We start from the raw sequence: 13,966 nt of genomic DNA, 5'->3' as shown, positions 1-13,966 counted from the left end.
CACACATCAATTGTGTAAAGCGCACATTTTCTTTACATGAAACTCTCTCTTATACATGAGTTGCTGAGGATTTGTTTCTCTAAAGTACCTAGACTAATACAGGCACAAATTGAAAGATGCAGGAAACATCAAAAGAAGATGGAACACATGCACAGAATCTCTGTGCCAAAAAGAACTTGTCAAAATTCCACCATTTCAAGAGGTAGCATATGAGCAAGAGCCAGTGGTACTGAAGGAAGAAGTTCAGGCTATACTGAAAGCAGTAGCCAAAAATGAGGCTGCAGAAATCGATGGAATGCCAATTGAAAAGCTTCAACAAGCTGATGAAGCACTGGAAGTACTCACTTGTCTATGCCAAGAATTGTGGAAGACAGCTACTTAGCCAATGACTGGAAGAGATCCATACTTGTACCCATTCCAAAGCAAGGTGATCAACAGAATGCTCAAAATATAGAACAATATCATTAATACCACATGCAAATAAAATTCTGAAGATCATTCAACAACGGTTGCCACAGGGCATTGACAAGGAACTGCCAGAGGTTTATGCCAGGTTCAGAAGAGGATGTGGAAAAAGTGTTATCATTGCTGATGCCAGATAGATCTTGGCTTAAGCAAAGAAAGATGATTACTTGTATTTTATTGACTATTACTTGTATTTTATTTGACTGTATAGATCATAGCAAACTATAGCCTTGAAAAGATGAATGGTCTATAAATATGAATGCACAGAGAGAGTTGGCAGAGGCTGTTTGTACAGATGTACATATACAGCATACAGGGGTTATTACAAAAACTCAACCATAACAAAACACCTTGAGGGAATGAGTCACTGGGCCGGGGGTTCAGGACCATAGTCTTGGCGGATATCAAGGTCAGTTGGCATAACAGTCCCCAAAGATAATGTTCTATGTTCAAGATTGGGTCTTAAAAACTTGTGAGTAGCCATCAGAAGTGAAATCATTGGCCTTTGTCTGGAGCAAGGAAGCGGGAAAAACAAAACCCAAAACAAATGGAAACATTTAGTCCAAAGGACTAATGCACCACTCGGATCCCAGCCTCCATGACTCCGAGATCAGAAGTAGTAGGTGGTGCCTGGCTATCACTGCCAACTCCTCTGAAAGTGACCACATTAGAAAGTCCTAGATAGAGTGCCCGGGGAGGGGTGGGTGGGATGTAGACGAAAAACGTGGATCGAAAATAAAGAAGAGATGACTGTTCTGCTAGAGATTGGTGGACTCCTCCAGATTGTGGCCCTTAGACACCCTTCAAGCACGGAGCTGAACTCAAGATCCACCCAACACACAGGCCTATAAGGTGAACATTAACCTGGGGTGGGCTGCGGGAAAGCACCATTGAAAGACTATTGAGAGATGGAGTGCCCACAGACAGGCAGAGTGAGGGAAAGAGGCTGGGAGGGCAGGATATCTGAAAGAGGGATCTTAGCAGCCTGGGGCAATCTCATCTTAAACCTGCAGGCATCAGACTCCTATGCTGATTCTAAACTCCAAGGTCATCAAACCCAAGACTCTTTGCTAACAGCTGGATGTGTGCTTCCCTGTTCATGCCCAGCCCAGACCCAGATGAGGGAGAGCATGGCCAGGTTTATGATTGGACCGGTGAAATAGGACCAGGGCTGGAATTGGTCCATTCCTAACCCAGAGATGCAGACAGGTCAAGTACCTCACACCTGATACGAGCCCCTGGGCCTAGACGGTGTCAGGTGCTTTTCTTCCTTTTCCAAATAAACTCTGCTTTCTGCTGGTCATTTTGTGGTTCAAGGGTCCAAGCACCCCTGGACAAGTTGGAGCAGTTGAAACACTATTTAAAACAAACACTCAAGGGGAAATTGATCACAAGGATCAAACTATAACTCCCTCCCAGGGGCACGAATAACAGAAAAGTGGGCAAGGGGCAATGGAGGACAATGTAGATATGTAAATAATAATCTATAACTTATCACGGGTTCGTGAGGGAGGGCGGGTGGGGGAGGGAAGGGGAAGAGATGGGGAGCTGATATCAGGGGCTCAAGTAGGAAGAGAATGCTTTGAAAATGATGATGACGGCATATGTGCAAATGTGCTTGACACACTGGAGGAATGTATGGATTGCGATAAGAGATGTAAGAGCCCCCAATAAAAGTATTTTTTTTAAAAAAGAAAGAAAAACACATTCATACAAGATCAAAGGTGCGGCATTTGCCCAGAGACACAGCTCAGAAGGCAGGAAGGGATGGAAATGACTGGAAGCAGGGAAACAGGGAGGAAGTAGGGAGACCGCGGTTTGTTACCTTGCCGGGATTGCGATCAGGGTCTTGGATCAAAATGTGCATGAAGTGTTGAATGGGAAACCTGGCTGCTTTGTTCAATTTGGGTGAACACAAATGTACTCTCATAAGCTCAGAACTAGAGGAAAGGGGAATTGGAGATTTCTCAAGGTGGCAAGAACAGGTTCACCGGTCCACCATCCCTTCTTAAAACCTTAAAAGTCAGAAGTGTTTTGGAATCACAGTTTTTTGTGTGCTTTGGAAAAGTAGTAAGATATATATAACCTTTAGCAAGGACCAGAAAATTCCTCCACAATCAAATATACTCTTTTTCTCTGTGTCAGATTGTAGGGACTTCTAAGTGGGTCTTCAGGCCATGAATAGTCAGCCTCCTGTTGGTTCAAGTCTGGTTTGACTGTTGTTAAATGAATTGAGGCCAGCCAACAAAGTGATCAAACTCTTGTGATCCAGGGACTGTGGAAGGCCCACTGTGGACCTGTACTGCCCGGTAAAGTGTCCCTTCCTGCTTCTAGGAGACCGGGAGCTTCCCACTGGAGGCAGGCCAGAGTCAGGGAATGGAGAAGAAAGTTCTTGGGAAGTTCCGAGTGCAAACCATGTTTCACAGAGGAACGCTCTGCTCCCACTAAGCAACCTTGAGGAAGAGGCCAGGCTTCAGAGGCACTGCCCCCACCCCCCCACCCCCCGGTCTCCCCCCATTTCAAAGAGCAGACAAATCAGGCTGGGATCCTTACCTGGAGCTGCAGTCCCATAGCCATAGCCCTGGTTAGCAACCACAAAGGGTTCATTCAGCGTGATCCAAAACTTCACCTTGTCTCCCAGCCGTTCAAAGAGCACATTTGCATAGTCTCTGAACCTCTGGACAATGGTCTCGTTCTCCCAGCCACCGACATCTTGCAGTGCCTGGGGCAGGTCCCAGTGGTAAATAGTCACCTGTGAAAAAGCCAGAGCAGTAGTCCTGTCAGCTGTTTCTAGACTTGGCATGGTGTGGTAAAACGTTGGGCTGTGATTGGCATGGTCAGCAGTTCAAAACTACCAGCAGCTCCAAGAGAGAAAGCCAGGGCTTTCTCCTGCAGTAAACAGTCTCGGAAATCCACAGGGGGTCTCTGTGAGTCAGGCAGAGAGTGAGTACTGACATTATATACCCTAGCATAAAGACCTGTTGCTAAAGCTGAGAATAACTTAAGGGATAAAAAGAGAAGAGTGTTTTGTTTTGTTTTCTTCCAGGGAGGGTGGGAGTGGAGAGGGAGCAGTATCAAGGAGTGAGAAATTCACATACCTGGATCCCATAACATTGGGTTTGAATCCTGGTTTTGCCCCTGTATTAGCTGGCTGACCCTGGGCTCAGGCCCGGGCACCTCCACTCCACACCCCACCCACCCCCACCCCCGCCCCTTGAGCCCCCTCCCCTCCCCTCCCATCATTCTGGGCCTCGGTCACCTGGACAGCACCCTGGGAGAGCTTCCTTGAGTGGTACCGCCAAGATCGGAAATGCTAGCGATTGAGAACTTTACTTGTAAGGAGACAGTCCTAAGCCCTTCCTGTGGCACCGAGAACGCTTCTCTGTGGCAGCCAGTCCATTGGTGGTGGTGGGGGGGGGGGTTGGTTCTTCTCTCCTGCTCTTCCTTTGACCCACTCCTAAGAGACTCCATCATGGCCAGGCCAGCCTCTCCTTTGATCCCAGCCTGATTGGGTGCTAACCAGCCTCAGCTCAGGCTCAGTCTCTCCTTGTCTTTGTCCTCTACCTCCTACCGTTACTAGCATTAGGTTCTTGTCGTAAGGAAGAGAAAGCTTTACTTTTGGAAGACAGAGGTCACCCCAAGAAATTTTGATTTAGAAATGCCCAGGAGGAAGAAATCCTTTCTCTCTCTCTCTCTCTCTCTCTCTCTCACACACACACACACACACACACACACACACACACACACACACACACAGGAATTTCCTTGGGGTGGCAAGGAGTTCTGGGAAATGTAGTCCAAAAGTGTAGTGGTGTTGCCATGGCTTCAGCTCATGCTCTGTTCAACTCTCCACTGTTGCTCCATTGCCTATTACCCAGACCTTTCTCTCTATCGAAATCCAAACCACCCTGAAGCATTCGCTACCCACACCACCTTTCCTTTTGTGGTGTCCCGGCACTCTGAAGCTCTACAACAAATGTTGCTTGACCCTGAGGTGTGTCCTCTGATGGTGTTCTGGTCTTGTTATACATGAAGAACCTGCTGTCCTTCAGACAGTGCTGTGGTCTTGGCAGAGAGCAGCTCTGCCCTGTCTGTCTGTCTGTCACAGAACACACGGCATCAAAGCCCGCACAGGCTGACCTGCTCCAGCAGTGCCAGCAGACAGAGGGCAAGATGCGGGACAGGGCTTTTATTTGAGGAAAGCCATCATCTGTTGGGCCTGGGAGAGAGGGTTGCAATGTAGGGATTAGGCTTTGTTGGGAGGTGTATAAGCTCCGTTCATTTCCTTCAGCAGAGGAAACACATGGTTCCACAGAACTGTTACTTTATAGTTACTTGTTTAAAATGGTCCCAGGGTGGGATGGTGGGGTATGGGAGTGGGGGGTGGAGGGTATGAGGAGGGAGAGAAAGTGTTCTTAGGTTCCTAAGTAAACATTTAAAAATTTTTGATGACAGCAAACTAAGCTTACAAATGAATTTTTGTAGTCTTACAACAATTTACGCTTTAAACACACACACACACATCTGTGACCCAGCAATTCTGCTCCTAGGATTGTATCCCACAGACCAGCTTTCATACATATGAAATGATGCATGTCTTTGTCTACTGGGGAGGTGTGGTAGTTAAATCATTTAATGTCAATTTAAAGATATATAGAAGTGTAGGGGTGGATTTAGCCTGTCAATCAGGTCACAGCCTGATGGCACTTTGTGGGCATGGCCTAAACATAAGGAGGTCCCTGAGAACCTCCCCCCCATCCCCTCTCTCTACCTTCATTTGGAGATACGTCCACCGCCATTGGATCCACGGGACTTTGCATTCATCAACCTGTGATCTTCCTGCATTCTGCATCATTGCATGTGGCTGCATGAGTCCGAAGACGGATTTATGGACTAGTAACGGACTTATACACTTGAGTTGGACCTGACTGGGATATTTTCCTGATATATAATTACTTCTTCATATAAAGCTCTTTCTTACATATATATGAGTGTCACTGAATCTGCTTCACTAGTCAACCTGGCTTAACACAGAAGGCACAAACAGTTAAGTTCTCAGCCATTAACTGAAAGGTTGGCAGTTCAGATCCACCCAGAAGCACCTCAGAAGAAAAATATGGTAATCTATTCTTGAAAGATCAGCCATTGAAAAACCTCAAGACAGAATAAATTTGGCAGCAAGTGATTTGGCTTGGTGTTTATGGCTACTTGGAATAGTATTTGTTATAATAACAAGAGTGGAAACATCCTGTTCATCAATAGGGAAATAATCAAATAAATGTTATATAAATAGAACTCTACATAAATGTAAGAAATGAAGAAAGCCAAATAAATATGGAATCTTCCTACTCCGGCTGATATGGACTATCTATAAGGAATATTGCTAAATAAAAGCAAGTTTCAAATGTATAAGTAATTTATTTTGGTCTTTTCATGGTCTGCCACTACGTTGAAAAGAAAAGGGAAACCGAGATGTTCATGCAAACACACACATGCATTCCTGTGTTCGCTTCCATAAGCAGAAGAGGGATGCCCCAGAAACTAGTAAACTCGGCTGCCCGCAGGGGATCCCGATGGCTGGGAAGAGGGATGGGACGGAACCTTAGCTCTGCAGTCGCATATGCTCTTTGGGGTCTGATGAATGTGGACTTACTGATAACTTTAAATCAACATTTTAAATGGTCTTTTGGGAAGGCTTTGTTAGGGGCATAATTTGGCCCGGGGGTGGGGGTGTCTCATTGTAGCCCTGTCATAACCCGGGGGCAGATGGAGGGAATGAGGAGCTATTATTTAAGGGTTCCAAGTTTCTGTTTAAGAAGAAGAAATCAGCACTCCGCTCTCGCCCTCCCTCCTCACACCCCCCCCCAACGTCCTCTCTCCCTTGTTCCCTTTCCCGTCCTCCTTCCTTTCCCCCTCTCTCCACGTGGACCACCAAGCGGGGCTGAGCAAAGAAATGATGACTTTATTGAATTAGACTGCACCATTCTGCTTCATGACATTGCATCTCAGGAAATCATTCCCTGGCAAATGCCAGTTCTCTGGCGCCCCCAATATGGCACTAAGTAAAGCGTAATAGCCGGCTGCCAAAGGAAGCCCATGTGGAGTAAGCCAGGGCCCACGCACTGCGATGAAGTAGTGAATACAGGCTTACTGTGATGTCCACGTTTGTTTACATTTGTGTCCAGTTTAAAGAGCCAACTTCGTTCAACCCAAAAGTGTCTCTTGTTATGTCTTGATTATAGTACAGAATTATATCGATTGCATAATGAAAGGTGTCACTGTCTAAAGACATCTTAATTGCAGCATAGTCCTATGTATATTCCATAATAAAAGGCTTCAATTCCAGCCTCAAAAAAAAAAGAAGATGAAATCATTTGAAAACCATGGTGATGGTTTATACAGCGTTTAAATAAAATTGATGTCATTGAATATTATACTTAAGAATGGTTAAATGATAAATGTCATACATATGTATATATGTGGGATACCACATATATGTATTTATATGTATATGGCATATGGGGTATGCATATGCCTATACATGGTCTACCGCATATACATGCATATATGTATGCCTATTTATATTCAAATAACATATAAAACAATTACCTATATATATATAGAACAACAGCTAAACAACAGCATTTTGTTCACACAGTAAGTGTGGCCTCAGCACAGCTAACTCTGCTGTGGGCCATAACCCATCTCACCTGGGGCTTGATGTTGGCAGCCAGCAGCGCGTCTATGAGCCGCACATAATAGGCCAGGCCTGCTGTGTTGATGTACTTGGTGGTTCCATCCGGGAGGACACGGGACCAGGAGATGGAAAAGCGGTAGTGGGACACACCCAGGTTCTGCAGGGCTGTCAGGTCCTCAGCAATCTTGTGGTAACTGTCACAGGCCACATCTCCAGTGTCATCGTTCCCCACTTTCAAGGGGGTGTGAGAAAACGTGTCCCAAATACTGAGTCCTTTGCCATCTTCTCTCCACGCACCTTCAATCTCAAGAAGACAAGCAGGGGCTACTTAGATCATTCAGTCAAGCGCCTCAAAGTTCCTTAGCGCCTGAGGTGAGAACCCAAGTCAGCAGCACCTTCTCTGTGCATCTCCCTTGCCCACCCCTCCCTCTGGTGTCTGAACTCCCAATATTTTCCATACGGTGCACGGCCCCATCATGCTGTGCCACACAATTGTCTGGCTCCCCACAAGACCGTGGGGTCTCGGCATTTGTCGTTCATCTCAGCATCCCATCAACGAGGGCAGCAGCAAAGGGCAGGGGTTCAGTAAGGGTTTAAGGAACAACCCTCACCCCACCCATTGAATCAGGGCCAAACAAATACTACTGCTGGCAGGCAGGGAGGAGAATTTCAAAATAGGATATGTCACTTTCTGCCCCTTCCCCTTTCCCCTAGGAACCCCTACATTTCATCCTATGGGGAAATTACGTATCGTCTTATAACAAACAGGCATACATTCTGTCATTTACTCCCAAACAGTCCCCCTGCACGCATGCTGCGATATTTTGTGAAGACATGAAGACTGGCATTTGAATCAGGAAGGCACATCCATGGCACTTCAGCAAAAAAAACACTTCATATTTTCTTGTCTTTGTCCAAGTGTTTCTGTGTGTACTCTACTTGTTTCATCTTGCTCTAAAAATACCATCCTTATACCGTCCATCTAACCATGCTGATCTGATCAAAGGTGGGCTGAGAATGGGGCAGGCTGTTGGGGAGGAGGGCCCCTGGGTTTCCGACAGGCCGGTCAGCAGACTTTGCCGAAATTCCTGTTCAGATGCCTTTCTGTCTCCGTGACCCATCCCTTAGCTCAGAGCTGGGCATGCAGCATGTTTGTTGAGTTGCGTTCCCCTCCTTACCTGATATGCAGCGGAAGCCGCACTCCAGAGGAAGCCATCGGGAAACTGTCCATAGAGAAATTCGTCTTCCTTGGGCAGTGGCATGCCATTGTTGGTAATGACCTCTGTGTAGTAGCTGGAGGAGGCTCTTGCTGTTCGGGGCCTAGTTAACTCATTGAAATCAACGTGATACAGTCCAAACTTGACTGTGTAACCATTCAGCCATTCAAAGTTGTCCATCAGAGACCATGCCACATATCCTCGAAGGTTTACACCATCAAGCCTGTAGGCTGGGAACAGTTGGAAGGGAGCACAGAAGATAGCTTTACATCATAACACAGGATCTTCAACATGCCTAGCCCACTCACCTCTTCAACTCAAGTCAATACTTGTAAACCAGGGGTGGGGAACAGCCAGCCCATCGGCTGTATAAACCCCAAACCAAGCTCACTGCCATCAAGTTGATCCTGATGCATAGTGTCCCTGTAGGTTGTGATAGAACTGCCCCTGTGGGTTTCTGAGACCGTAGCTCTTTCTGGGAGAAGAACGCAGCATCTTTCTTCCACGGAATGCTGGTGGTTTTGAACTGCTGACCTATGGTTAGCAGCCCAACCCACAACCACTAAACTGCCTGGGCTCCAAGACTGGTCATATAAGGCCTGCGAAGTCATCAATACCAGCTACGGTCACATGCCTCATGAAGGAGAAGCCGTCCCAGCCCTGTCGTTGCTGGTGAGGTGCCAGGGAGTCAGTTCCAACTGGCAGTGGCGACACGACACACAACAGAATGAAACGCCGCCTGGCCCTGGCTGTCCTCACAGTTACCCTCATGTTTGAGCTCACTGTTAAGGCCACTGTGTCAAGCCGTCTTAGTGAGGCCCTTCCTCTTTCTCGATGCCCCTCTACTTTTCCAAGCATGATGTCCTTTTCCAGGGACATCACATTAGGGGTGAGTTAATTAAATGTTGCCCAAGTAAAGCAGGCTCGTTTTTAAGTGGATAAATTGGTGTGACCCACGAATGTTATCCGTATCCCAATGGCTCTTGGCAGAAAAAAAAAAATCCCACCCCTGTTCTAAACCATCAACTTCTACACATAGGCAATGTGACCTCTAATAGATAAATAGGCCTTCTTGATTATCTTTCTTTTTGTTAATATTGACACTCACATGGCAAGTATCGATGGTCAGATCTTTCTTAAATTAGGGGTAAAGGAACATGTCCCAACTTCAAGCCTCTCAGCCCACCCTCACACTTTAGAAATGAAGTACAGAAGTGTGTGAATTAGAGTGCCTTGTTCTGAGATTCATGGAACCTACCAGAATATAAACTCCATGAGACCAAAAATTCATAGATTCTGTTGACTTCTGTATCCTGCACCTAGGCCCAGACACAGCAGTGACTCAAAAGAATCTTTTTTTGGTCCTGGTTACCTCACAACCAAGCAACAGACATGCCTGGAGAATAACTGACTACATAGGGCAAAAGAAGCAGCATTTACCTGCCCCCCCCCTCCCCCCAAAAAAGCTCAGAGCAAAGAAGGGGCAGGAAAGAAGAAGACATGGGGCTGAGAGGAAGCCACGGAGGAGGGCATTGTCCTGCCGAGGATACTGCAACGACCATCATGGAACAGCGTGGGGGTAAGTTGGTGGATGGAAAACAAATGTGTTCCTCGAACTTCCCACCCAAACCACACACACACACACAAAAGAAGAAGCAAAAGAAAAGAATATACAGGTAACCATGCATACAAACAAACACATTTTCTTGGCGAAAGCAAATAAACAGACCCAGGAAAACATCCCTGTGAGCACTCTGTATGTGTAGGTACATCTGTGGCAGTTACAGAATCTCCTGTCAACTTGCAAAGGGATGGAGTGTAGCCTGAAAATCAGGTCACAGCTTGATGGCCTCATTTGGAGGCATGAAGGAGATAAAAAGCTCACTGGCGGCCATCCCAACATATTCTTTGCTACACATTCCTGTTGACAAGACACATGAAGCTGTGCTGGTACAGCCAGAGCCCTAGAGCCTTGTGGAGATCCATGCCAGCACTGAGATGCTTCTACCACCACTGGATCCACATGACTTTCCACCCACAGGCCTGAGATCTTCCTGCATTCGGCATCATTGCATGGGTTGTGCGAGTCTAAAGAATAATTTATTAGACTGGTATCGGACATATGGACTTGATCTGGACTGGGTTGGGTTGTTTCTTAATAGACAATTACTCTTTGATATATAGTTCTCTCTTAACACCTATATGTCTATGAATTTGTTTCTCTAGTCACCCAATCTGACACAACATCTGTGCTTTTTCTCTGAGGACATAAATGACCAGACCTTTTTTCTAGCTTCTCAAATGGAGCTGTGACCCCCACACAGGTAAAGAGTTCAGGACTTGGGGCTTAAGAAAGAGATAGTGCTGGGTAGTTCCTAAAGCACTTCAGGCACATGACATACGCAGACAGGGGAAACTTTCGTAAAGAGATCAAAACCTTCACATACCTTTCAAAGCTTCATTGATGTAGGTTTTGTGGTAAAATATCCTGTTGGTATCCTCCACTTTGGGATTGGTTAGCCCCATCCCATTTTCGGTGATGTAAATGGGGAGGTCACCGTACTCTTCTTTGAGCCAGTTCAGCAGTCTTCGCAGCCCCCAGGGCACAGCCCTGTAAATGGCGGTAGAAGGCCACGAGGGGTCTTCCTCCTCGGTTGCCTCCTGGTCATCCTCATAGGAAGGTGGGTTTAGTCTGGGTGTTTTATGCTGCACGAGCCTGGAATAGTATGTGTTGAGACAGAAGACATCTGCTGTGCCCCTAATCAATCTTTTCTCTTCCTCGGTGAAGCTCGGCAGGCGGGAAGCGGCCAGGTGCTGTAGTTCACTCCTGTTCCCCACTTTCCACTTCATGGCATCGGGATAATCTCCATTTCTGAAGATGGGGTGGGCAAACCAGCCCAAGGAGAACTGCAGCACTCTGTCAGCTGCTTCCACGTCTCTCAGGACCCCTGGCGATTTGGGTTCTGCCCAGTGTGCACTGAGGCTTATTGAAATCACTCCCTTCTGCTTCTGTCTATACTTCTCGTCGTAAGTGTGATAGACTCTGGCATGAGCTTTGAGGATAGCATGGCCAATCCTGTAAGGTCCCCAGCCTGGGTCCTTCACCTGTGGAGGGAAATCCCCTGAGCCATAACCCAACCAGGCCTGGAATGTGGGCTCATTAAAAGTCATCCAGAACTTAACTCTGTCACCAAAGGTCTGGAAACAGAAATCCGCATAGCTGTCAAACAACTCAATCATGGCAGGGTTATCCCAGCCTCCGATATCCTGGAGGGCTTGCGGCAGGTCCCAGTGGAAAAGTGTCACCAGGGGAGAGATGTTGCTTGCTATCAAGCCATTGATCAGCCTGTTGTAATAATCAACACCATGACTGTTGATCGAACTGTTTCTCCCAGTTGGAAAAATCCGAGACCAAGAGATGGAAAAGCGATAGGCCTTCACCTTCAAAGCTCGCAGCATGTTCAGATCGGCCTCCAGTTGATTGTAGCTGTCACAGGCTATGTCTCCAGTGGCGTTGCCTTTCACATTGCTCCCTGGGGTGTGGGTGAAGTTATCCCAAATGCTAGGGCCTTTCCCATGGGTGTCCCAAGCTCCCTCAATCTGATAGGCTGAAGAGGACACACCCCACAGAAAGTCATCCCGAAACGTGCCGTGGTAGAACAAATCTCTTTCAAACTTGGGTTGGTTCGAGAACTTTTCCCAAACTACTTTTGCCTTGGAGGGCACCTCAGATGGAAAATTAAAGGCTCTAATTTTGGGGGGGGCATTTGATGCGCTAGGTGGTGGCAGCCCATGCCCTGCCTTGGTGCGGAAGCTATTCTTTTCAATGATGTCGGTGAAAAAGAAGGCAGAGCTCCTGGGCGTCCTTGGCTTGCTGCTGTCGTTGAAGTTGACATGGTATAGCCCAAATCTCTGACTGTAGCCAGAGGGGCCCTCAAAGCCATCGATGAAGGAACGAACAATATACGAACGAACATCCACTGAATCTTCTTTGACAGCTGCCAAGAAAAAACACAAGCAGCGTTATTTTAAAGTCTGTGTTGCTGTGGTTGCTTAAAACAGGTTTTCCTTCTGATAAAGTTGTGGAGATGACTGAGGCTAACCAGAAAAAATTAAACTCCATTTCTCCCTCAGAATGAATCGAAGGGAGACCCACAAGAGCCCCAAATACAAAACCACTCCTATGGTCATGCATCTCAATCCAAAGGGGCATCCCTATCTTATTTTTCATAAACGGAAAAAAAGTTTTATTGAGATATAATTCACATATCTACATATCCATAGTGCAACCATATTTAAAAGAGTTGTATAATCATCACAACAAACTGTTCTGAAACATTTTCTTCCTTCTTTATCTACTTATTTTCAATTTGTATTTATTTATTTATTTATATTTTTAGCTTCTTTTTTAAAAATCATTTTATTAGGGGCTTATACAACTCTTACCACAATCCATCCATACATCAGTTGTGTAAAGCACATTTGTACATTCATTGCCCTCATCATTCTCAAAACATTTGCTCTCCACTTAAGCCCCTGGCATCAGCTCCTCATTTTCCCCTCCCTCCCTTCTTCCCCCTCCCTCACGAACCCTTGATAATTTATAAATTATTATTTTGTCATATCTTGCCCTGTCTGACGTCTCCCTTCACCCACTTTTCGGTTGTCTGTCCCCCAGGGAGGAGGTTATATGTAGATCCTTGTAATCGGCTCCCCCTTTCCAACCCATCCTCCCTCCGCCATCCCAGTACCGCCACTCTCACCTCTGGTCCTGCAGGGATCATCCGCCCTGGATTCCCTGTGTTTCCCGTTCCTATCTGTACCAGTGTGTATCTTCTGGTCTAGCCAGATTTGTAAGGTAGAATTGGGATCATGATAGTGGGGGAGGAGGAAGCATTTAGGAACTAGAGGAAAGTTGTGTTTCATCATTACTACATCGCACCCTGACTGGCTCATCTTCTCCCGGAGACCCTTCTAAAAGGGGATGTCCAATGGCGTACAAATGGGCTTTGGGTCTCCACTCCGCACTCCCCCCACCCCCGCATTCACAATGATATGACTTTTTATTCTGATGATGCCTGATACCTGATCCCTTCAACACCTCGTGGTCGCACAGGCTGCATTTTCTACCTCCTTGTATTCCTTTTTAGCTCTCCTTTTCCCTCCAACCCCCCTCCTGTATCCCCAATAAGCCATTACTCCAGTTACTGTCTTATCGGATTTACCTCTCCTGGATTTCATACACTGCAAAAAAGACCAACAACAATGTCAAATTAAACCAGAGGGAAAAAAACCTCAATCGAGAAAAAAAGGAAATATTACAAACTAGAACAAATTTTTAATAGGTCAAAAGGAAGTTCAAATGATCAGGTATTCCACATTAACCTAATTACATGTGCCGTAACTGAGTTTACAACACTCTCTGTCTGATAGCAAGGCTATTCACATCTCTGGACTATGGTCAGAGGGGATTCACCAGACACTTAATTCATGTAGGGGCCCTGCAAATGAATTTTGGGTTCCCACTGTCCTCCTGCTTCTGCAAATTGGGCATTCACAATTTAAACTCTGATACCATTCCCTCCTT

At 46.3% G+C, this 13,966-nt stretch overlaps 1 protein-coding gene across 1 annotated transcript in view; it reads right to left on the bottom strand.

Moving 5' to 3' along the window:
• LCT (lactase) overlaps positions 1-13,966 on the bottom strand; it is a 72,119-nt gene that overhangs the window by 18,267 nt on the left and 39,886 nt on the right. The window contains exons 8-11 of the mRNA XM_004703881.2: positions 10,827-12,377; positions 8,341-8,609; positions 7,176-7,466; positions 3,019-3,217 (exon numbers count right to left, since the gene is read on the bottom strand). Coding sequence (XP_004703938.1) covers positions 3,019-3,217; positions 7,176-7,466; positions 8,341-8,609; positions 10,827-12,377 — 2,310 coding nt within the window. The remainder of the gene's footprint in view (positions 1-3,018; positions 3,218-7,175; positions 7,467-8,340; positions 8,610-10,826; positions 12,378-13,966) is intronic.

Source organism: Echinops telfairi, unplaced genomic scaffold (assembly GCF_000313985.2).
Source record: "Echinops telfairi isolate 266 unplaced genomic scaffold, ASM31398v2 ScPeMD7_4;HRSCAF=17, whole genome shotgun sequence".
Lineage (NCBI taxonomy): Eukaryota > Metazoa > Chordata > Mammalia > Afrosoricida > Tenrecidae > Echinops > Echinops telfairi.
This window is presented reverse-complemented; position numbering and strand designations above follow the sequence as displayed.